At 39.4% G+C, this 26,419-nt stretch overlaps 1 protein-coding gene across 2 annotated transcripts; it reads right to left on the bottom strand.

Annotated features, from left to right (window-relative positions):
* Window positions 1-596: 596 nt before the first annotated feature.
* Window positions 597-25,977, bottom strand: LOC135537344 (annexin A2-A-like). Of its 2 annotated transcripts, none has more exons than XM_064963541.1 (13): window positions 25,852-25,977; window positions 23,902-23,962; window positions 23,691-23,784; window positions 19,504-19,598; window positions 18,502-18,615; window positions 18,056-18,146; window positions 17,871-17,950; window positions 13,481-13,540; window positions 10,646-10,739; window positions 10,367-10,462; window positions 3,298-3,356; window positions 2,015-2,137; window positions 597-898 (listed from the first exon to the last, which is right to left on the bottom strand). In XM_064963541.1, the coding sequence occupies exons 2-13, from the start codon at window positions 23,950-23,952 to the stop codon at window positions 839-841; spliced, it is 1,017 nt and encodes a 338-aa protein (XP_064819613.1). In that variant the 5' UTR covers window positions 23,953-23,962; window positions 25,852-25,977; the 3' UTR covers window positions 597-838. The 2 variants fall into 2 exon arrangements, with proteins under 2 accessions (XP_064819613.1, XP_064819612.1); XM_064963540.1 differs by lacking the exon at window positions 25,852-25,977 and adding an exon at window positions 25,380-25,426.
* Window positions 25,978-26,419: the final 442 nt, after the last annotated feature.

The following is a 26,419-nucleotide window of genomic DNA, read 5'->3' as shown; positions in this document are numbered from 1 at the left end:
AGGAAGAAGTTAAATCTTGTATCTGATTTCCACAGGAATCAATTGTGATTTATTATGAATTCACCGGAGTTTCCAGATAAACACAAATATACTGTATGGCTACGGTCGTCTATTGGGTCGCAACTATGAACCAATATTTTCTAGACAAAGTTCCAGTTTTGAAACTGTGATTATTGCCCACAGTGAGGGAGAACTCCTAATAGATTACAATTTTAAACTGACTGACAACATCAAACATTTTTTTTTATATAATTCACTTAAAAACTTGGTTTGCATGTCTCCCCCCAAAGTATCAAAAGGTTTTTTCAACAGCATTGTGAAGCTCCATTTTGCACTCAACATTCCCATCTGATTTGAAAGATATTAGAGCATTAGAGTGATATCAAAGCAACCTCCATGGAAACAAGGCCAGGATGAAGGAAGCAGTACTGCATGGTATTGCTCTAGCGCCCTCTAGTGGCGATACACGGACATACACTAGCTGGATCAAGCATTGACAATTACCATTCAAAATGTCTGACTTTACTTGGGGAAAAACGTCCTAAAGACAACACCTCTGTAATATTGTAAAATAAAAAAAATAAGAAAGGAAGCTATTTAACAAAAAATTATTTAATTTCAAAAAAAACATTGCATAAAAACCATTTACTATCAATAATTCCGTTGGATATCTCATACTCCACAGAAAGGTGATGCAATCTGAGTAATGATGACTCTAGTGCTGCTGGGTGTTGTGAATAGAGGCACCAGTTCTCAATGTCTGTGTCACTAGACTGAATCAAAATAGGAACAAGGCATTGGCTTCTGGGTAAAGGTGACAGTTGGTGCCAGTTGGACTTTAGTCGTCTCCTCCACACAGACTCAGCAGGACCTTCTGATAGTCTCCTTTAGTGTGCTCCTGATAGGGGACAGAAAATAAAGGGGATGAGACCCTTCGGTCCGCTAGGAGCTACAAGGAGGAAGGCAAGTTCAGTCAAGACACTCAGTTTGTCATGAAACAGGACAGAGCAGGCAGTGGATTAGAATTCTACGAGATGTTACACTGCCGTCATATCCCAATAAGAAACATAGCACTGTTGCAAGGCATGTCAGAGTTTGGGGATTGAGAGAGAGAGTTAAAACAGATGAAAATGGAGAGAGAGAGAGAGAGAGACAGAGAGAGCGAGAGAGACAAAGCAGAGAGAGAGAGACATGGAGAGAGAGACAGAGAGACAGAGAGAGAGAGAGAGAAAGACAGAGAGAGACAGAGAGAGAGAGAGAGAGAGAGAGAGAGAGAGAGAGAGAGATAGAGAGAGAGAGAGACAGAAAGAGAGACAGAGAGAGAGAGAGAGAGAGAGAGAGACAGAGAGTGACAGAGAGAGAGAGAGAACAGAGAGAGAAGAGAGACAGAAAGAGAGAGAGAGAGAGAGAAAGAGAGAGAGACAGAGAGAGAGAGAGAGAGAGAGACAGAGAGAAGAGAGAGACAGAGAGCAGAGAGACAGAGAGAGAAGAGAGAGGGAGAGAAAGAGAGACAGAGAGAGACAGAGAGAGAGAGACAGAGACAGAGAGAGAGACAGAGAGAGAGAGAGAGAGAGAGAGACAGAGAGAGACAGAAAGAGAGAGAGAGAGAGAGAGAGAGAGAGAGAGAGACAGAGAGAGAGAGACAGACAGAGAGAGAAAGAGAGAGACAGAGAGATAGAGACAGAGAGAGAAAGAGAGACAGAGAGACAGAAAGAGACAGAGAGAGACAGAGAGAGACAGAGAGAGAGAGAGAGACAGAGAGAGAGACAGAGAGAGAGAGAGAGAGACAGAGAGCAGAGAGAGACAGAGAGAGAGGGAGACAGAGAGAGAGAGAGAGAGAGACAGAGAGCGAGAGAGACAGAGAGAGAGACAGAGAGAGAGAGAGAGCAGAGAGACAGAGAGACAGAGAGAGAGAGAGAGAGAGACAGAGAGAGAGAGAGAGAGAGCGAGAGAGACAGAGAGCGAGAGAGACAGAGAGAGGGAGAGAAAAAACAGAAAAAAGAAGAGTCCTCACAGCGATGGTCTGGTACAGTGACTTCTGGTTCAGTTTCTTAAACTCTGTCCTGATCTTCATGAGGTCCACCTCACAGCGAGACACGACAATCCTGGTCACCACCTTCTCCTTGGCACTTTTACCCTGCAGGTGACGTCAACATCACATGGTGTTATTTATCAGGACAGATATTCATGACCTTACAAGCCTGCCGTTGCCGTTGACTACCATTGTTTGTGTCGTCCCCTTCTCTCGGTCTATGTGTTTATATGTACAGTATCCAGGTAACTTCCTTTTCCAAAGCTCTAGGTGTCTCATTTAAAAAACAAAAACATTTTGGGGGGTGGGGGTGGGGGGGGTGGGGGGCTCGATTTAATCCGTAACGCTGAAGTTCAGCGCTATATGAACTACAAAAGGCAACATTCCCCAGTTAGTGGAGACCACATTCACGGTAAACGCTGCGTATCAATCAGACATCCCATAGGAGCACTGATCTCCGGCGATGCTGATTGGATAGAGGCCTCGGTGACGGTTTGTGTTTGTTGATGTTTCTACTGAAGAAAGCGTGGATGATGCAACACCTTGTTTCATCAACTCATGAACGCCTGATACATAATTACTGTGGGATGTTTCTCCCATGAGATCATCTTTGATTCATAATTCAAATCTTCTAAAGGGGGGTGGGGTTGAAAGGGAGTTGAAGGGAGTTGAAGGGGGTTGAAAGGGGTTGAAAAAGAGTTGAAAGGGGTGGAAAGGGGGGGGGGGTTGAAGGGGTTGAAGGGGTTGAAAGGGGTTGAAGGGAGTTGAAAGGGGTTGAAAGGGGAGTTGAAGGGGTTGAAAGGGGGTTGAAGGGGTTGAAGGGGTTGAAGGGGTTGAAAGGGAGTTGAAGGGGGTTGAAAGGGTGTTGAAGGGGGTTGAAAGGGAGTTGAAGGGGGTTGAAAGGAATAGGGGTTGAAAGGGGTTGAAGGGGGGTTGAAAGGGGTTGAAGGGGCTTGAAGGGGTTGAAAGAAAGGGGTTGGGGTTGAAGGGTGATTGAAGGAAGGTTGAAGGGGCTTGAAGGGGGTTGAAAGGTTGCAGGGGGTTGAAAGGGGTTGAAAGGGGTTGAAGGGGATTGAAAAGGGGGTTGAAAGGGAAAGGGGTTGAAGGGGAAAGGGGTTGAAAGGGGTTGAAGGGAAGGGGGTTGAAGGGGTTGAAAGGGTTTGACCAAACGTATAAATAACAATGAGTTCATTCTTTGTTTCTCATGAGGACTTGTCCTTCACCATCGTACTCAGTCACACGACAAGAGGTTAACAGATAATTACCTTCATGGCTTCGCTCAGTCTGTTAGCGAAATACTGTTGTTTGTTCTCAAAGCACTCCACTGCAAAAACAAAGTAGAAAAGAGAACAGATTGAAATCACCTCAACTTTTTTTCTGATATCCTCTCTGGATCTGTCACTTCCTGTTGTTCTTTCTAAAGGGTTCCTGGTAAGAAGGCTGCCTGCAGTGTATAGGCACAGATCCACAGTTTGTTTCTTAAGGGCACAACATCCCTTGAAATCAAATGTTGTTTTCTTCAAACAACATGCAATTAATGTTAATAAGGAATGAATCGACCGAGGGCCCATCTGGTACAAATAGGAGGGAAGGAGAGGAGGCCAGGTGGAGAGGAGTAGAGAACCCCCCCCCCTCCCCCTTCCACACTTCTTTCCTCTCACTGCCAGTTGTAATACAGTTCATAGACAACCTGACAGAAGAGAGAGACCAACAGAGAGAAAGGGAGAGAGACAGAGACACAGAGAGAGGGAAAGGGAGAGAGACAGAGACACAGAGAGAGGGAAAGGGAGAGAGACAGAGAGAGAGAGAAATGGAGAGAGACAGAGACACAGAGAGAGGGAAAGGGAGAGAGACAGAGAGAGAGAAATGGTGAGAGACACAGAGACACAGAGAGAGGGAAAGGGAGAGACACAGAGAGGGAAAGGGAGAGACACAGATACACACAGAGAAACATAGATACACAGGAGACACACAGGAAAAAGAGAGAGAGACACAGAGAGAGAAAGGGAGGGATAGACAGGTAAGAGTAGCTAATGTAGAGGGAGAGTAAGAGTATCTAATGAGAAAAAGGTAAGAGACACAGAGAGATCACTAATGTAGAGGTAAGAGTATCTAATGTAGTGGTAGAGAGACATCTAATGTAGTGGTAAGAGTATCTAATGTAGAGAAGAGTATCTAATGTAGTAGTAAGAGGAACTAATGGAGTCTTGAGTAAGTACACAGACATCTAATGTAGTAGTAGGAGTATCAATGTACAGGTAATGTTATGCTGAAGAGATTGAACAGATAGATCATAACTAGTCAGAGGGGAGTTGTAGAGAAGTAAGAGATGTTTAGATCTAATAATGTAGTAGTAGGTAAGAGTGTCTAGAGGAGGTAATGTTTAGAGGTAAGAGTATCTAATGTGTTCAGGGAAAGTAGAGAGTATCTAATGTAGGGTAAGAGTCCAACGCTCTAATGTAGAGAGTAAAGAGGAGCTAATGTAGAGGTAAGAGTATCTAATGTAGAGGTAAGAGTATCTAATGGAGAGGTAAGAGTCTCTAATGTGGAGGTAAGAGTAGCTAATGTAGAGGTAAGAGTCTCTAATGTAGAGGTAAGAGGAGCTAGAGGTAAGGAGCTAATGTAGAGGTAAGAATATCTAATGTAGAGGTAAGAGTAGCTAATGTAGAGGTAAGAGTATCTAATGTAGTAGGTAAGAGTATCTAATGTAATAGTAAGAGTATCTAATGTAGTGGTAAGAGTAGGTAATGTAGAGGTAGTAGTAAGAGTATCTAATGTAGTAGTATCTAATGTAGTAGTAAGAGTATCTAATGTAGAGTAAGAGTATCTAATGTAGTAGTAAGAGTAGGTAATGTAGAGGTAAGAGTATCTAATGTAGTGGTAAGAGTATCTAATGTAGTAGTAAGAGGAGCTATCTAATGTAGTGGTAAGAGTATCTAATGTAGTGGTAAGAGTATCTAATGTAGTAGTAAGAGAATCTAATGAGTATCTAATGTAGTAGTAAGAGTATCTAATGTAGAGGTAAGAGTATCTAATGTAGTGTAAGAGTATCTAATGTAGTGGTAAGAGGATCTAATGTAGAGGTAAGAGTATCTAATGTAGAGGTAAGAGTATCTAATGTAGTGGTAAGAGTATCTAATGTAGTAGTAAGAGTATCTAATGTAGAGGTAAGAGGTATATCTAATGTAGTGGTAGAGTATCTAATGTAGAGGTAAGAGTATCTAATGTAGTGGAGTATCTAATGTAGAGTATCTAATGTAGAGGTAAGAGTATCTAATGTAGTGGTAAGAGTATCTAGAGTATCTAAATGTAGAGGTAAGAGTATCTAATGTAGTGGTAAGAGTATCTAATGTAGAGGTAAGAGGATCTAATGTAGTGGAGGAACAATGAGTATCTAATGTAGTAGTAGGAGTCTCTAATGTGGTAAGAGTATCTAATGTAGTAGTAAGAGGAGGTAATGTAGGGATGCTAATGTAATAGTAAGAGTATGCTAGGCAGAGTCGCAAAGAAAAGTCTAAATCTAGTGACTGGCCAATAAAAATAAGAGATTAGATGGGCAAAATAACACTGACACTGGACAGAGGAACTCTGCCTAAGGCCAGCATCCCGAGTATCTAACTGTTGACGTTGAGACTGGACAGAGGAACTAATGCCTAGAAGACCAGCATCCCGAGGTAAGAGCCTCTTCACTGTAGTGGTGGACAGAGTATCTAATGTAGTAGTAAGAGTATCTAATGTAGAGGTAAGAGTATCTAATGTAGTGGTAAGAGTATCTAATGTAGAGGTATCCTAATGTAGTAGTAAGAGTATCTAATCACTGTAAGACGTAATGAGACTGGACAGAGGAACTAATGTAGTAGAAGGCCAGCATCCCTGTAGTAGTCCTCTTCACTGTAGACGTAGAGATCTGGACAGAGGAACTAATGTAGAAGGCCTAATGTATCCTGAGTATCTAATCTTCACTGTTGAGTTAATGAGACTGGACAATGTAGTGGTAACTATCTAATGAAGGCCAGTATCCTGTAGAGTCATCTACTGTAGTGGTAAGAGACTAATGTAGACAGAGGAACTATCTAATGTAGAAGTAAGAGTATCTAATGTAGAGTCACCTCTTCACTGTTGAGTAAGAGACTGGGAAGGTATCTAATGTAGTGGTAAGAGTATCTAATGTAGAAGGCCAGCATCCCTGAGTCTCCTAACTGTTGACGTGGTGAGACTGGACAGAGGAACTCTGCCTAGAAGGCCAGTATCCTGGAGTCACCTCTTCACTGTTGACGTTGAGACTGGACAGAGGAACTCTGCCTAGAAGGCCAGCATCCCTGAGTCTCCTCTTCACTGTTGACGTTGAGACTAATGTAGTAGGTACTATTTAATGAAGCTAGTTGAGGACTTGTAATGTAGTTTCTCAAACTGTGACACTATCTAATGTACTTGTATCTAATGTCAGTTGTGCAATGTAGAGGTAAGAGTATCTAATGTAGTAGTAAGAGTATCTAATGAGAGTAAGAGGAACTCTGGTAAGAGTATCTAATGTAGAGTATCTAATGTAGTAGTAAGAGTATCTAATGTAGAGGTAAGAGTATCTAATGGTGGTAAGAGTATCTAATGTTTGAGGTAAGAGTATCTAATGTCGTGTAAGAGGAACTAATGTAGTAATACGAGTAGTATAGTAGGAGTACTAATGTTAGTAAGAGGAGGTAATGTCAGGTAAGAGTATCTAATGGCATTTTCTCTAATGGAATAGCCTTAATTTCTAATGTAGAGTAGAATAGACTGATGAGTTTGAGAAGAAGAGTTCTAATGTTTCTAAGGCCATTTGAGCCTGAGTATCTAATGTAACCCAAAAATGTAATGATGCTCCTAATGTAGATACTCAACTAGTCTGTAGAAGGTAATGTAGTATAAGAGTATTTAATCAGAACAACAGTTTCTCAGCTGTTCTAACATAATTGCAGGGGTTTCTAAGAATGATCAATTAGCCTTTTAAATGATAAACTTGGATTAGCTAACACAACGTGCCATGATACACAGGAGTATGGTTGATGATAATGGTAAGCCTATGTAATGCCTAGTAGATATTCCATTAAAAGTAAATCTGCTGTTTCCAGCTACTAATGTAATTTACAACATTAACCATTTCTACACTGTATTTCTGATCAATTTAATGTAGTTATTTTAATGGACTAGTTTTTGTTTGTTCTTCAGTAAAACAAGGAGAGTAGGTATATTATAGAATACAGGTTCTAATGAGTATAAGAGTATATAGATGTATATATTATAGAATACAATGTTATAAGTTATAGATATAGATGTATATGTTATAGAATATCAATGTTATATGATATATAATGTATATAAGATAGAATACAGGTTATAATGTTATAGAGGAGGATGTATATATTAAGAATACAATGTAATATGTTATAGATATAATGTAGATATATATATTATGTAGAATACAGGTTATATGTTATAAGATGTATCTATGTTAGTAGAATCTAATGTAGGTAAGAGTATCTAATGTAGATATAGATGTATATATTATAGAATACAGGTAATATTATATAGATATAATGATGTATATGTTATAGAATACAGGTTATCTAATGTGTTATAGATGTATATTATAGAATGTAGGTATATAAGATATAGATATAGATGTATATGTATTATAGAATACAGGTAATATTATCTAATAGAATACAGATATGTATAGATATAGATGTATAGTATAGTTATAGAATAGAGGTAAGAGTATCTATGTAGTAGTAAGAGGTACTAATGTAGTAATACAGAGTATCTAATGTAGTAGTAGGTATATGTTATAGATATAGATGTATATATTATAGAATACAGGTAATATTATATAGATATAGATGTATATGTTATAGAATACAGGTTATATGTTATAGATGTATATATTATAGAATACAGGTTATATGTAGTATAGATATAGATGTATATGTATAGAATAGAGGTAAGGTATTATATAGATATAGATGTATATATGATAGAATACAGGTTATATGTTATAGATATAGATATATATATTATAGAATACAGGTTATATGTTATAGATATAGATGTATATATTATAGAATACAGGTTATATGTTATAGATATAGATATATATGTTATAGAATAGGAGGTTATATGATATATATGTATATATGATAGAATACAGGTTATATGTTATAGATATAGATATATATATTATAGAATACAGGTTATATGTTATAGATATAGATGTATATATTATAGAATATCAGGTTATAGAATACAGGTTATAGATATAGATATCTATATGTTGGTAGAGGATACAGAGCTATATGATATAGATATATATATTATAGAATACAGGTTATAATGTAGATGTTGATAGATATAGATAATATATTATAGAATACAGGTTATACTGTTATAGATATAGATGTATATATTATAGAATACAGGTTATATGTTATAGATATAGATATCTATAGAGGCCAGTATATGGAGTATATTCATTATAGAATACAGGTTATAAGTTATAGATATAGATATATATATTATAGAATACAGGTTATGTATTGTTATAGATGTATATATTATTCTGGTTAGAATTTAGGTATATGATATAGATATAGATGTTGTATATTATAGAATACAAATGGAATATTATATAGATATAGATGTATATGTTATAGAATACAGGTTATGTTTTATAGATGTATATAAAAATGATGCTCCAGATATAACTAGTCTATAGAAGGCCAGTTATAGATATAGATATATATATTATAGAATAATTGCAGGTTATATGATAATTAGCCTTTTAAATGATAAATATTAGAATGATTATGATATAGATATAGATGTATATATTATAGAATACAGGTAATATTATATAGATATAGATGTATATGTTATAGAATACAGGTTATATGTTATAGATGTATATGTTATAAAATACAGGTTATATGTTATAGATGTATATATTATAGAATACAGGTTATATGTTATAGATGTATATATTTTAGAATACAGGTTATATGTTATAGATATACATGTATATATTATAGAATAGAATACAGGTTACATGATATAGATGTGGATGTATATATTATAGAATACAGATTATATGATATAGATGTATATATTATATAATACAGGATATATGTTATAGATATAGATGTATATATTATAGAATACATGTTATAAGTTATAGATGTATGTATTATAGAATGTAGGTATATGATATAGATGTATATATTGTAGAATGTTCTATGATATAGATGCATATATTATAGAATACAGGGTTATATGATATCGATGTACATATTATACAATGTAGGTATATGATATAGATGCATATAGTATAGAATACAGGTTAGATGATATATATGTATATATTATAGAATGTAGGTATATGATATAGGTTTATATATTATAGAATACAGGGTTAAATGATATAGATATACATATTATAGAATGTAGGTATATGATATAGATGTATATAGTATAGAATACAGGTTAGATGATATAGATGTATATATTAGAGAATGTAGGTATATGATACAGATGTATATATTATAGAATGTAGATATATGATATAGATGTATATATTATAGAATATAGGCATATGATATAGATGTATATATTATAGAATGTAGGTATATGATACAGATTTATATATTATAGAATGCAGGTTAGATGATATAGATGTATATATTATAGAATGTAGGTATATGATATAGATGTATATATTATGGAATACAGGTTAGATGATATAGATGTATATATAATAGAATGTAGGTATATGATATAGATGTATATAGTATAGAATACAGGTTAGATGATATAGATGTATATATTATAGAATGTAGGTATATGATATAGATGTATATAGTATAGAATACAGGTTAGATGATATAGATGTATATATTATAGAATGTAGGTATATGATATAGATGTATATATTATAGAATACAGGTTAGATGATATAGATGTATATATTATAGAATGTAGGTATATGATATACATGTATATAGTATAGAATACAGGTTAGATGATATAGATGTATATATTAGAGAATGTAGGTATATGATACAGATGTATATATTATAGAATGTAGATATATGATATAGATGTATATATTATAGAATATAGGCATATGATATAGATGTATATATTATAGAATGTAGGTATATGATATAGGTTTATATATTATAGAATACAGGGTTATATGATATAGATATACATATTATAGAATGTAGGTATATGATATAGATGTATATAGTATAGAATACAGGTTAGATTATATAGAATGTAGATATATGATATGTAGAATGTTACCCAGTGTCAGAAAGGACTTCTCCAGGTCTCCCTTCACCTCCTTCCTGATGCTCTCCTGCATGTCGTATGGACTGTAGCTCTTGTACCTGTCAAACACTGGAACAGACACAGCCAACATTCGGTCATCTTTCTGAAGAGTCACCGGGTTGATAGAAAACATCTACGTTCTTGATGTCTAAAAATGTCTGGTTGTCGCCATCTTGACTTTGAGTTTTAGTATTTTGTCCAAACGATCCTGTGTGCATGAAGAAGTCCCTCGTTACAGAGTCGGGTCGGTACCTTTCTGTAAGTGGGGGACACTTCTCTCTGACATGATGGTGATCCATGTAGCCACGTCAGTCCCCTTCCTCTTCACCCCTGCCTCATACAGAGCCTACAGAGACAGGAGAGGACCATCAACAAGAGACACAGCTGTATACTACACCTAACTAATCTACAGAGACACAGCTGTACACTACACCTAACTAATCTACAGAGACAGGAGAGGACCATCAACAAGAGACACAGCTGTATACTACACCTAACTAATCTACAGAGACAGGAGAGGACCATCAACAAGAGACACAGCTGTATACTACACCTAACTAATCTACAGAGACACAGCTGTACACTACACCTAACTAATCTACAGAGACAAGAGAGGACCATCAACAAGAGACACACCTGTACACTACACCTAACTAATCTACAGAGACAAGAGAGGACCATCAACAAGAGACACACCTGTATACTACACCTAACTAATCTACAGAGACAAGAGAGGACCATCAACAAGAGACACACCTGTACACTACACCTAACTAATCTACAGAGACACAGCTGTACACTACACCTAACTAATCTACAGAGACACAGCTGTACACTACACCTAACTAATCTACAGAGACACAGCTGTACACTACACCTAACTAATCTACAGAGACACAGCTGTACACTACACCTAACTAATATACAGAGACACAGCTGTACACTACACCTAACTAATATACAGAGACACAGCTGTACACTACACCTAACTAATCTTCAGAGACACAGCTGTATAATACTGTCCATTTCAATGCTTTAGTGTTTGGTTCTGGTACAGTGTTTTAGTGTCCGTATCAATGCTTTAGTGTTTGGTTCTGGTACAGTGTTTTAGTGTCCGTATCAATGCTTTAGTGTTTGGTTCTGGTACAGTGTTTTAGTGTCCGTATCAATGCTTTAGTGTTTGGTTCTGGTACAGTGTTTTAGTGTCCGTATCAATGCTTTAGTGTTTGGTTCTGGTACAGTGTTTTAGTGTCCGTATCAATGCTTTAGTGTTTGGTTCTGGTACAGTGTTTTAGTGTCCGTATCAATGCTTTAGTGTTTGGTTCTGGTACAGTGTTTTAGTGTCCGTATCAATGCTTTAGTGTTTGGTTCTGGTACAGTGTTTTAGTGTCCGTATCAATGCTTGAGTGTTTGGTTCTGGTACAGTGTTTTAGTGTCCGTATCAATGCTTTAGTGTTTGGTTCTGGTACAGTGTTTTAGTGTTTGGTTCTGGTACAGTGTTTTAGTGTCCGTATCAATGCTTTAGTGTTTGGTTCTGGTACAGTGTTTTAGTGTCCGTATCAATGCTTTAGTGTTTGGTTCTGGTACAGTGTTTTAGTGTCCATATCAATGCTTTAGTGTTTGGTTCTGGTACGGTGTTTTAGTGTTTGGTTCTGGTACAGTGTTTTAGTGTCCGTATCAATGCTTTAGTGTTTGGTTCTGGTACAGTGTTTTAGTGTCCTTATCAATGCTTTAGTGTTTGGTTCTGGTACAGTGTTTTAGTGTCCGTATCAATGCGTTTGTGTTTGGTTCTGGTACAGTGTTTTAGTGTCCGTATCAATGCTTTAGTGTTTGGTTCTGGTACAGTGTTTTAGTGTCCGTATTAATGCTTTAGTGTTTGGTTCTGGTACAGTGTTTTAGTGTCCGTATCAATGCTTTAGTGTTTGGTTCTGGTACAGTGTTTTAGTGTCCGTATCAATGCTTTAGTGTTTTGTTCTGGTACAGTGTTTTAGTGTCCGTATCAATGCTTTAGTGTTTGGTTCTGGTACAGTGTTTTAGTGTCCGTATCAATGCTTTAGTGTTTGGTTCTGGTACAGTGTTTTAGTGTCCATATCAATGCTTTAGTGTTTGGTTCTGGTACGGTGTTTTAGTGTTTGGTTCTGGTACAGTGTTTTAGTGTCCGTATCAATGCTTTAGTGTTTGGTTCTGGTACAGTGTTTTAGTGTCCGTATTAATGCTTTAGTGTTTGGTTCTGGTACAGTGTTTTAGTGTCCGTATCAATGCTTTAGTGTTTGGTTCTGGTACAGTGTTTTAGTGTCCGTATCAATGCTTTAGTGTTTTGTTCTGGTACAGTGTTTTAGTGTCCGTATCAATGCTTTAGTGTTTGGTTCTGGTACAGTGTTTTAGTGTCCGTATCAATGCTTTAGTGTTTGGTTCTGGTACAGTGTTTTAGTGTCCGTATCAATGCTTTAGTGTTTGGTTCTGGTACAGTGTTTTAGTGTCCGTATCAATGCTTTAGTGTTTGGTTCTGGTACAGTGTTTTAGTGTCCATTTCAATGCTTTAGTGTTTGGTTCTGGTACAGTGTTTTAGTGTCCGTATCAATGCTTTAGTGTTTGGTTCTGGTACAGTGTTTTAGTGTCCGTATCAATGCTTTAGTGTTTGGTTCTGGTACAGTGTTTTAGTGTCCGTATCAATGCTTTAGTGTTTGGTTCTGGTACAGTGTTTTAGTGTCCGTATCAATGCTTTAGTGTTTGGTTCTGGTACAGTGTTTTAGTGTCCGTATCAATGCTTTAGTGTTTGGTTCTGGTACGGTGTTTTAGTGTCCGTATCAATGCTTTAGTGTTTGGTTCTGGTACAGTGTTTTAGTGTCCGTATCAATGCTTTAGTGTTTGGTTCTGGTACAGTGTTTTAGTGTTTGGTTCTGGTACAGTGTTTTAGTGTTTGGTTCTGATACAGTGTTTTAGTGTTTGGTTCTGGTACAGTGTTTTAGTGTTTGGTTCTGATACAGTGTTTTAGTGTTTGGTTCTGGTACAGTGTTTTAGTGTCCGTATCACTGCTTTAGTGTTTGGTTCTGGTACAGTGTTTTACTGTCCGTGTATTTGTCTTACTCTGGCATCCTGGTCGATCTTCTCGTAGTCAACAATATTTGAGGGCTCATCTCTCTTTGCCTATTGAATGACATAGAATACAATGGAGAACACAGTTTTACACCAATATTCAGACAAGACTCCTTCGTATCCAAATCATTACTATTAATAAAGCCAGTGGATGGTCAGTCTTAGGAAGCTCGACATTGTAAAGTCGTTGTACGATCCTACCTGTACCAGGGCCAACAGCAGACTCCTTCGTATCCAAATCATTACTATTAATAAAGCCAGTGGATGGTCAGTCTTAGGAAGCTCGACGTTGTAAAGTCGTTGTATGATCCTACCTGTACCAGGGCCAACAGCAGACTCCTTCGTATCCAAATCATTACTATTAATAAAGCCAGTGGATGGTCAGTCTTAGGAAGCTCGACGTTGTAAAGTCGTTGTACGATCCTACCTGTACCAGGGCCAGCAGCAGACTCCTTCGTATCCAAATCATTACTATTAATAAAGCCAGTGGATGGTCAGTCTTAGGAAGCTCGACGTTGTAAAGTCGTTGTACGATCCTACCTGTACCAGGGCCAACAGCAGACTCCTTCGTATCCAAATCATTACTATTAATAAAGCCAGTGGATGGTCAGTCTTAGGAAGCTCGATGTTGTAAAGTCGTTGTACGATCCTACCTGTACCAGGGCCAACAGCAGACTCCTTCGTATCCAAATCATTACTATTAATAAAGCCAGTGGATGGTCAGTCTTAGGAAGCTCGACGTTGTAAAGTCGTTGTACGATCCTACCTGTACCAGGGCCAGCAGCAGACTCCTTCGTATCCAAATCATTACTATTAATAAAGCCAGTGGATGGTCAGTCTTAGGAAGCTCGACGTTGTAAAGTCGTTGTACGATCCTACCTGTACCAGGGCCAACAGCAGACTCCTTCGTATCCAAATCATTACTATTAATAAAGCCAGTGGATGGTCAGTCTTAGGAAGCTCGATGTTGTAAAGTCGTTGTACGATCCTACCTGTACCAGGGCCAACAGCAGACTCCTTCAGTATCCAAATCATTACTATTAATAAAGCCAGTGGATGGTCAGTCTTAGGAAGCTCGACGTTGTAAAGTCGTTGTACGATCCTACCTGTACCAGGGCCAGCAGCAGACTCCTTCGTATCCAAATCATTACTATTAATAAAGCCAGTGGATGGTCAGTCTTAGGAAGCTCGACGTTGTAAAGTCGTTGTACGATCCTACCTGTACCAGGGCCAACAGCAGACTCCTTCGTATCCAAATCATTACTATTAATAAAGCCAGTGGATGGTCAGTCTTAGGAAGCTCGACGTTGTAAAGTCGTTGTACGATCCTACCTGTACCAGGGCCAGCAGCAGACTCCTTCGTATCCAAATCATTACTATTAATAAAGCCAGTGGATGGTCAGTCTTAGGAAGCTCAACGTTGTAAAGTCGTTGTACGATCCTACCTGTACCAGGGCCAACAGCAGACTCCTTCGTATCCAAATCATTACTATTAATAAAGCCAGTGGATGGTCAGTCTTAGGAAGCTCGATGTTGTAAAGTCGTTGTACGATCCTACCTGTACCAGGGCCAACAGCAGACTCCTTCGTATCCAAATCATTACTATTAATAAAGCCAGTGGATGGTCAGTCTTAGGAAGCTCGACGTTGTAAAGTCGTTGTACGATCCTACCTGTACCAGGGCCAGCAGCAGACTCCTTCGTATCCAAATCATTACTATTAATAAAGCCAGTGGATGGTCAGTCTTAGGAAGCTCGACGTTGTAAAGTCGTTGTACGATCCTACCTGTACCAGGGCCAACAGCAGACTCCTTCGTATCCAAATCATTACTATTAATAAAGCCAGTGGATGGTCAGTCTTAGGAAGCTCGATGTTGTAAAGTCGTTGTACGATCCTACCTGTACCAGGGCCAACAGCAGACTCCTTCGTATCCAAATCATTACTATTAATAAAGCCAGTGGATGGTCAGTCTTAGGAAGCTCGACGTTGTAAAGTCGTTGTACGATCCTACCTGTACCAGGGCCAGCAGCAGACTCCTTCGTATCCAAATCATTACTATTAATAAAGCCAGTGGATGGTCAGTCTTAGGAAGCTCAACGTTGTAAAGTCGTTGTACGATCCTACCTGTACCAGGGCCAACAGCAGACTCCTTCGTATCCAAATCATTACTATTAATAAAGCCAGTGGATGGTCAGTCTTAGGAAGCTCGACGTTGTAAAGTCGTTGTACGATCCTACCTGTACCAGGGCCAACAGCAGACTCCTTCGTATCCAAATCATTACTATTAATAAAGCCAGTGGATGGTCAGTCTTAGGAAGCTTGACGTTGTAAAGTCGTTGTACGATCCTACCTGTACCAGGGCCAACAGCAGACTCCTTCGTATCCAAATCATTACTATTAATAAAGCCAGTGGATGGTCAGTCTTAGGAAGCTCGACATTGTAAAGTCGTTGTACGATCCTACCTGTACCAGGGCCAACAGCAGACTCCTTCGTATCCAAATCATTACTATTAATAAAGCCAGTGGATGGTCAGTCTTAGGAAGCTCAACGTTGTAAAGTCGTTGTACGATCCTACCTGTACCAGGGCCAACAGCAGACTCCTTCGTATCCAAATCATTACTATTAATAAAGCCAGTGGATGGTCAGTCTTAGGAAGCTCGACGTTGTAAAGTCGTTGTACGATCCTACCTGTACCAGGGCCAGCAGCAGACTCCTTCGTATCCAAATCATTACTATTAATAAAGCCAGTGGATGGTCAGTCTTAGGAAGCTCGACGTTGTAAAGTCGTTGTACGATCCTACCTGTACCAGGGCCAACAGCAGACTCCTTCGTATCCAAATCATTACTATTAATAAAGCCAGTGGATGGTCAGTCTTAGGAAGCTCGACGTTGTAAAGTCGTTGTACGATCCTACCTGTACCAGGGCCAATAGCAGACTCCTTCGTATCCAAATCATTACTATTAATAAAGCCAGTGGATGGTCAGTCTTAGGAAGCTTGACGTTGTAAAGTCGTTGTACGATCCTACCTGTACCAGGGCCAATAGCAGACTCCTTCGTATCCAAATCATTACTATTAATAAAGCCAGTGGATGGTCAGTCTTAGGAAGCTTGACGTTGTAAAGTCGTTGTACGATCCTACCTGTACCAGGGCCAATAGCAGACTCCTTCGTATCCAAATCATTACTATTAATAAAGCCAGTGGATGGTCAGTCTTAGGAAGCTTGACGTTGTAAAGTCGTTGTACGATCCTACCTGTACCAGGGCCAGCAGCAGACTCCTTCGTATCCAAATTATTACTATTAATAAAGCCAGTGGATGGTCAGTCTTAGGAAGCTCGACGTTGTAAAGTCGTTGTACGATCCTACCTGTACCAGGGCCAACAGCAGACTCCTTCAATCCAAATCATTACTATTAATAAAGCCAGTGGATGGTCAGTCTTAGGAAGCTCGACGTTGTAAAGTCGTTGTACGATCCTACCTGTACCAGGGCCAACAGCAGACTCCTTCGTATCCAAATCATTACTATTAATAAAGCCAGTGGATGGTCAGTCTTAGGAAGCTCGACGTTGTAAAGTCGTTGTGGTCCTACCTGTACCAGGGCCAGCTATCAGACTCCTTCATCCAAATCATTACTATTAATAAAGCCAGTGGATGGTCAGTCTTAGGAAGCTCGACGTTGTAAAGTCGTTGTACGATCCTACCTGTACCAGGGCCAGCAGCAGACTCCTTCGTATCCAAATCATTACTATTAATAAAGCCAGTGGATGGTCAGTCTTAGGAAGCTCGACGTTGTAAAGTCGTTGTGGGATCCTACCTGTACCAGGGCCAACAGCAGACTCCTTCGTATCCAAATCATTACTATTAATAAAGCCAGTGGATGGTCAGTCTTAGGAAGCTCGACGTTGTAAAGTCGTTGTACGATCCTACCTGTACCAGGGCCAACAGCAGACTCCTTCGTATCCAAATCATTACTATTAATAAAGCCAGTGGATGGTCAGTCTTAGGAAGCTCGACGTTGTAAAGTCGTTACACACGATCCTACCTGTACCAGGGCCAACAGCAGACACCTTCGTATCCAAATCATTACTATTAATAAAGCCAGTGGATGGTCAGTCTTAGGAAGCTCGACGTTGTAAAGTCGTTGTACGATCCTACCTGTACCAGGGCCAACAGCAGACTCCTTCGTATCCAAATCATTACTATTAATAAAGCCAGTGGATGGTCAGTCTTAGGAAGCTCGACGTTGTAAAGTCGTTGTACGATCCTACCTGTACCAGGGCCAACAGCAGACTCCTTCGTATCCAAATCATTACTATTAATAAAGCCAGTGGATGGTCAGTCTTAGGAAGCTCGACGTTGTAAAGTCGTTGTACGATCCTACCTGTACCAGGGCCAACAGCAGACTCCTGAAATCTCCTGATGTGTCTCCAGCCACGTCCTTCTCCAGCTCCTTCTTAAACACTGTGGATATATATATTTTTTAAAAAAGTATTTAAAAAAAAAACACACAATCCTTACGTTTTCAATCTGATCTCGATCCTAATTCTAGTTGTTTCTCCTACTTACACTCCTTGTAGACTCGTTTGATTTCCACCAGTTCTTCAGCGCTGCGGGAACAGACCATCTCTATCAGAGTCTCCTCATCGGTCCCCAGACCCTGGAGGGAAGAGTGGTTTTAACAGCAGTATGAACAGTACAGACCCTGGAGGCCACACATCCATCAGACCCTGGAGGCCACACATCTATCAGACCCTGGAGGCCACACATCCATCAGACCAGGAGAGGGCAGCACATCCATCAGACCAGGAGAGGACAGCACATCCATCAGACCAGGAGAGGACAGCAGTGACTGTGATCTGTGTCTAGGCCACACATCCATCAGACCAGGACAGGGCAGCAGTGACTGTGATCTGTGTCTAGGCCACACATCCATCAGACCAGGACAGGGCAGCAGTGACTGTGATCTGTGTCGTTTGGGCTTCATGTAGGAAAGATTGCGGCCTCCTCCTTACCTTGATGGATCCTTTGATCTCAGAGGCGTCGTACTGAGCTGTACTCTTCATCAGGCCCAGAATTACAGCCTCCAGAGACCCAGACAGAGCCCCCTTCAGAGCTGTGATCATATCCTACAGGAGAGACATGCACAGAGATGATAGTTCCGTCTCACTGTAAAATACACAGAGATGATAGACCCGTCCCACTGTAAAATACACAGAGATGATAGTTCAGCCCCACTGTAAAATACACAGCGATGATAGTTCCGTCTCACTGTAAAATACACAGAGATGATAGACCGTCCCACTGTAAAATACACAGAGATGATAGACCGTCCCACTGTAAAATACACAGAGATGATAGAACGTCTCACTGTAAAATACACAGAGATGATAGACCGTCCCACTGTAAAATACACAGAGATGATAGACCGTCCCACTGTAAAATACACAGAGATGATAGACCGTCCCAATGTAAAATGCACAGAGATGATAGACCGTCCCAATGTAAAATACACAGAGATGATAGACCGTCCCACTGTAAAATACACAGAGATGATAGTTCCGTCTCACTGTAAAATACACAGAGATGATAGACCGTCCCACTGTAAAATACACAGAGATGATAGACCGTCCCACTGTAAAATACACAGAGATGATAGACCGTCCCACTGTAAAATACACAGAGATGATAGTTCCGTCTCACTGTAAAATACACAGAGATGATAGACCGTCCCACTGTAAAATACACAGAGATGATAGATCCGTCCCACTGTAAAATACACAGAGATGATAGACTGTCCCACTGTAAAATACACAGAGATGATAGACCGTCCCACTGTAAAATACACAGAGATGATAGATCCGTCCCACTGTAAAATACACAGAGATGATAGACCGTCCCACTGTAAAATATGTCTAAATGAGGTTGGATTATCTTGATGTCCACATTAGCAGCAGTTGCTTTATGAAAAAGCATCTTGCTGAACAAAAAAACAATCTCTATTTCCCCGCCTTCACCTTCTTGGATCTCTTCTCATACTCGAAGGCGATCTCTCTCCTCTGGGAGTAGCTTCGTCTGGTCAGGATGTCAATGATGGTCAGCTCATCCACACCTGGGGAACATGGGAAATATTACAGAGGTGTGACTAACATACATTTATGTTAATTAGTTGACAGCTGGGGAACATGGGAAATATTACAGAGGTGTGACTAACATACATTTATGTTAATTAGTTGACAGCTGGGGAACATGGGAAATATTACAGAGGTGTGACTAACATACATTTATGTTAATTAGTTGACAGCTGGGGAACATGGGAAATATTACAGAGGTGTGACTAACATACATTTATGTTAATTAGTTGACAGCTGGGGAACATGGGAAATATTACAGAGGTGTGACTAACATACATTTATGTTAATTAGTTGACAGCTGGGGAACATGGGAAATATTGCAGAGGTGTGATTAACATACATTTATGTTAATTAGTTGACAGCTGGGGAACATGGGAAATATTACAGAGGTGTGACTAACATACATTTATGTTAATTAGTTGACAGCTGGGGAACATTGTTAAATATTACAGAGGTGTGACTAACATACATTTATGTTAATTAGTTGACAGCTGGGGAACATGGGAAATATTGCAGAGGTGTGATTAACATACATTTATGTTCATTAGTTGACAGCTGGGGAACATGGGAGATATTACAGAGGTGTGACTAACATACATTTATGTTAATTAGTTGACAGCTGGGGGACATGGGAGATATTACAGAGGTGTGACTAACATACATTTATGTTAATTAGTTGACAGCTGGGGAACATGGGAAATATTACAGAGGTGTGACTAACATACATTTATGTTAATTAGTTGACAGCTGGGGGACATGGGAGATATTACAGAGGTGTGACTAACATACATTTATGTTAATTAGTTGACAGCTGGGGAACATGGGAAATATTGCAGAGGTGTGATTAACATACATTTATGTTAATTAGTTGACAGCTGGGGAACATGGGAAATATTACAGAGGTGTGACTAACATACATTTATGTTAATTAGTTGACAGCTGGGGAACATTGTTAAATATTACAGAGGTGTGACTAACATACATTTATGTTAATTAGTTGACAGCTGGGGAACATGGGAAATATTGCAGAGGTGTGATTAACATACATTTATGTTCATTAGTTGACAGCTGGGGAACATGGGAGATATTACAGAGGTGTGACTAACATACATTTATGTTAATTAGTTGACAGCTGGGGGACATGGGAGATATTACAGAGGTGTGACTAACATACATTTATGTTAATTAGTTGACAGCTGGGGAACATGGGAAATATTACAGAGGTGTGACTAACATACATTTATGTTAATTAGTTGACAGCTGGGGGACATGGGAGATATTACAGAGGTGTGACTAACATACATTTATGTTAATTAGTTGACAGCTGGGGAACATGGGAAATATTACAGAGGTGTGACTAACATACATTTATGTTAATTAGTTGACAGCTGGGGGACATGGGAGATATTACAGAGGTGTGACTAACATACATTTATGTTAATTAGTTGACAGCTGGGGAACATTGTTAAATATTACAGAGGTGTGACTAACATACATTTATGTTAATTAGTTGACAGCTGGGGAACATGGGAAATATTGCAGAGGTGTGATTAACATACATTTATGTTAATTAGTTGACAGCTGGGGAACATGGGAAATATTACAGAGGTGTGACTAACATACATTTATGTTAATTAGTTGACAGCTGGGGGACATGGGAGATATTACAGAGGTGTGACTAACATACATTTATGTTAATTAGTTGACAGCTGGGGGACATGGGAGATATTACAGAGGTGTGACTAACATACATTTATGTTAATTAGTTGACAGCTGGGGAACATGGGAAATATTATAGAGGTGTGACTAACATACATTTATGTTAATTAGTTGACAGCTGGGGGACATGGGAGATATTACAGAGGTGTGACTAACATACATTTATGTTAATTAGTTGACAGCTGGGGAACATGGGAAATATTACAGAGGTGTGACTAACATACATTTATGTTAATTAGTTGACAGCTGGGGGACATGGGAGATATTACAGAGGTGTGACTAACATACATTTATGTTAATTAGTTGACAGCTGGGGAACATGGGAAATATTACAGAGGTGTGATTAACATACATTTATGTTAATTAGTTGACAGCTGGGGAACATGGGAGATATTACAGAGGTGTGATTAACATACATTTATGTTAATTAGTTGACAGCTGGGGAACATGGGAAATATTACAGAGGTGTGACTAACATACATTTATGTTAATTAGACGACAGCCGGGGAACATGGGAAATATTACAGAGGTGTGACTAACATACATTTATGTTAATTAGTTGACAGCTGGGGAACATGGGAAATATTACATTTGACATACAATAGCCACACTCGCTTTGAGTATATAGAGTAGGTATATTATAGTATGAGAATATAGAGTAGGTATATTATAGTATGAGTATATAGAGTAGGTATATTATAGTATGAGTATATAGAGTAGGTATAGTATAGTATGAGAATATAGAGTAGGTATATTATAGTATGAGTATATAGAGTAGGTATATTATAGTATGAGTATATAGAGTAGGTATATTATAGTATGAGTATATAGAGTAGGTATATTATAGTATGAGTATATAGAGTAGGTATATTATAGTATGAGTATATAGAGTAGGTATATTATAGTATGAGTATATAGAGTAGGTATATTATAGTATGAGTATATAGAGTAGGTATATTATAGTATGAGTATATAGAGTAGGTATATTATAGTATGAGTATATAGAGTAGGTATATTATAGTATGAATATATAGAGTAGGTATATTATAGTATGAGTATATAGAGTAGGTATATTATAGTATGAGTATATAGAGTAGGTATATTATAGTATGAGTATATAGAGTAGGTATATTATAGTATGAGTATATAGAGTAGGTATATTATAGTATGAGAATATAGAGTAGGTATATTATAGTATGAGTATATAGAGTAGTTATATTATAGTATGAGTATATAGAGTAGGTATATTATAGTATGAGTATATAGAGTAGGTATATTATAGTATGAGTATATAGAGTAGGTATATTATAGTATGAGTATATAGAGTAGGTATATTATAGTATGAGTATATAGACTAGGTATATTATAGTATGAGTATATAGATTAGGTATATTATAGTATGAGTATATAGAGTAGGTATATTATAGTAGGAAGTAAATGTCTGATATAGCTCATGAAAACGTTTTTGATTGAGATTGAAACTGATTTAAAAAAGATGAAATGCCAAAACAGCAACAGTCACATTTCCTTCATGTATCACTGATCTACAAGGCCTCGATTCGGTACAGTAAACACTGTTGGTGGAAAAACCAGCTCGTCAGGGCTTTCATTGGATACAGGGGGGCTGCAGTGAGTTAGCAGTGGTCGGTTTGTGGCAGACCAACAGGGCTGGAAAGCCAAGGCGTTGTCAGACAGAAAATCCCTGTATACTCTGTGGGGTTTAGTGAAGTTATGTTGGGAACACAAGCAGGAAAGTGACTCAACCAGCGCTGTGCTCACGTAGATGTTTCCATGGAGATGATTCCATAGATATGTTTCCATGGAGATGTTTCCATTAATATAAATACAAACCAGTGTCAAGAAGTGTTTTTCTCTAAATCGCCGGAATTTAACAACGATTGATGAAAATGGTGTGAAAAGACAATGCTTTCACAGGCATAGACAACAATGATGGCAATAGATACTATGTAAATACAATGTTACTGAGATTAAATATGGTCAACTGATCCAATGATGTCTGTTTACGGGCACGGCAACACAGAAGAAAGGTACGATGTGGTTGACCAGGTGTAGTAACGTAAAACGGCCAGCTGATGGCGCTAACCCGCGAAATGCATACAAGCAACATAATGAGAGGCAGCGCATTACTGTTACCAGCTCATACTGAGTTCTGTTTATATCGTAACCACTCTAGATAAAAACTGAATTACTATGATATTATGACACTTAATATTAGTGCAAATACATTGTGACAGATATATTAATGCACCCATCCAGTTCACAATGTATTTCCAGTCTACAAAGCATTATGCAGCGATAGACTCTAACTGATGGTACTGTGGTAATCTCACCTTTGGTTTTGACGGCCGTTTCTATCCTGGCAGCATCTTTAGCTGGATCAAAATCCCTTGCTGTCACCACCGTGGGGAATTTAGGCTCGCTCTCCTGAAGGGGACACAGTTACCAAGTTACCCGTTTACAATCACTGACAGAGGACAGATTTCATTACAGGTTGACCCCATGACCTTAACTTTGACAGTAGTTCAGCTGTAGTGAACTCACCCCGCCAAAATTCAGCGTGAGCTGGCCCAAGAACTCGGAAACCAACGCCATTGTGAAATCCCTGTAAAAAAAATAAAAAGAAATAAATAGATAACTTATATTAGGCTAAAAGTATACGATGGGCTGTAAAATTAGCTTTAGGATGTGTCACACCGTCACCGTGGTAACCCAGCTGGAGGCTCCAACGGTCTCATTTATGATGTTAGATACGGAATGAGGTCACTTCCTTAGAGACTAGTACCAGACAGACCTACATAATAAACTCAAAGTTACAGTAGTTGTCGAGACAACGAATGACAAACGTGTAAACATTTAAACACACAACATGTGATTACCGCCCAAAATCAGGGTTTAGATGAAAGTCCGTTGTCTTTTTGTTGTTAAATTGACAGAAAATCAGTTGGGAGGAGTGTAGTAATTTTTTTTCCAACAATGGCAGAGGTCAATAATATTTAATCACCTAGCAACCATGATGACAGAGTTCTTGGAGTGGGAACTGACTTCCCCTCCTCCATGTAAGCAGGAAGTGTGAATCACATGTCCTGGTCCATTCCACAGGCCCTGTTGTGTTGCATATAGACCCACAGCGTACTGTACTGGTACCTTTAATGAACTCAGAATCTGTCTTGACTCCACAGCTCTATATACACAGACGGTAATACAGGTCATTACTCTACTGTACCCCTGAAAATAAGAATCTGGTCTTAATTAACTGACTTGCCGAGTTCAATAAAGGTTAAAAATATAGATTTAAATAACATGTTTCAAGCTGAGTCATGAGTCATGAAATATCATATACCCAATTAGATCTACTGTAATGGTAGTTTTACAGGGCTAATGACACAGTGGGCTGTGATAAACACGCTGTGTGTGTGTGTGTGTGTGTGTGTGTGTGTGTGTGTGTGTGTGTGTGTGTGTGTGTGTGTGTGTGTGTGTGTGTGTGTGTGTGTGTGTGTGTGTGTGTGTGTGTGTGTGTGTAACACCAAGGTCGGTACCACCCAGCAGACATTCCACCACAAACTGTTAGAATTCCAGGGGCAAGCCCACTGTGTTGCCGTGCCAACTCATTTACCGTGTGTGTGTGTGTACTGTACACACACACACACACACACACTGCATGCATGTTTAACGTTGATTAGGGGTAAATAACAATGTCATAAAAAGTAACTGTCCCCCCCCAGACAGACAGACAGACAGACAGACAGACAGACAGACAGACAGACAGACAGACAGACAGACACGGCTGGTGAGTTCAAGATGGCTACAGGCGTTTGAAAGACAGTGAAAGACATTGTGTCTCAGTGAGCAGAGATAGTTTGGAACCTGCACTAACTTATCTTAGAGTAAGAACCTAGAGATAGATGACTTCCCTTAGAGAACAGAACAGAACCTAGAGATAGCTGACTTACCTTAACAGAACAGAACCTAGAGATAGCTGACTTACCTTAGAGAACATAACCTAGAGATAGCTGACTTACCTTAGAGAACAGAACCTAGAGATAGCTGACTTCCCTTAGAGAACAGAACCTAGAGATAGCTGACTTCCCTTAGAGAACAGAACCTAGAGATAGCTGACTTACCTTAGAGAACAGAACCTAGAGATAGCTGACTTCCCTTAGAGAACAGAACAGAACAGAACCTAGAGATAGCTGACTTCCCTTAGAGAACAGAACCTAGAGATAGCTGACTTCCCTTAGAGAACAGAACCTAGAGATAGCTGACTTACCTTAGAGAACAGAACCTAGAGATAGCTGACTTCCCTTAGAGAACAGAACCTAGAGATAGCTGACTTCCCTTAGAGAACAGAACCTAGAGATAGCTGACTTACCTTAGAGAACAGAACCTAGAGATAGCTGACTTCCCTTAGAGAACAGAACAGAACAGAACCTAGAGATAGCTGATTTCCCTTAGAGGACAGAACAGAACAGAACCTAGAGATGACTGACTTACCTTAGAGAACAGAACCTAGAGATGGCAGTAGATTGTTCCCGTTATGAAGCCTGTTCAGGGTGTGGTGCTGGTTAAATACCGCTGGCAGAACACACTGGTATGACTCAAAGCACGGCTCCAACTCCTGCCCCTGAGTCCACACTCCTCCCCTCCAGTCTCTCTGTCTCTCTTCTCTCCACTCCCTCCTCACTTCCACCCTTCCTGCCCCATCTCTCACTCCCTACTCACCCACCCCCTCCCTCCCTACTCACCCACCCCCTCCCTCCCTCCCTACTCACCCACCCCCTCCCTCCCTACTCACCCACCCCCTCCCTCCCTACTCACCCACCCCCTCCCTCCCTACTCACCCATCCCCTCCCTCCCTACTCACCCAGTCCCTCCCTACCCCCTCCCTACTCACTCACCCACCCACCCACTCCCTCCCTCCCTCCCCCCCCTCCCTCCCTCACCCACCCACCCACCCACTCCCTCCCTACATCTCTCCCCCCTACTCACCCACCCACTCCCACCCTACATATCCCCCTCCCTCCATCTCTCCCTCCCTACTCACCCACCCACCCACTCCCTC

Source organism: Oncorhynchus masou, unplaced genomic scaffold, assembly GCF_036934945.1.
Source record: "Oncorhynchus masou masou isolate Uvic2021 unplaced genomic scaffold, UVic_Omas_1.1 unplaced_scaffold_753, whole genome shotgun sequence".
Classification (NCBI taxonomy): domain Eukaryota; kingdom Metazoa; phylum Chordata; class Actinopteri; order Salmoniformes; family Salmonidae; genus Oncorhynchus; species Oncorhynchus masou.
Note: the sequence above shows the minus strand (reverse complement) of the source record. Positions and strands in the feature narration are given on the sequence as shown.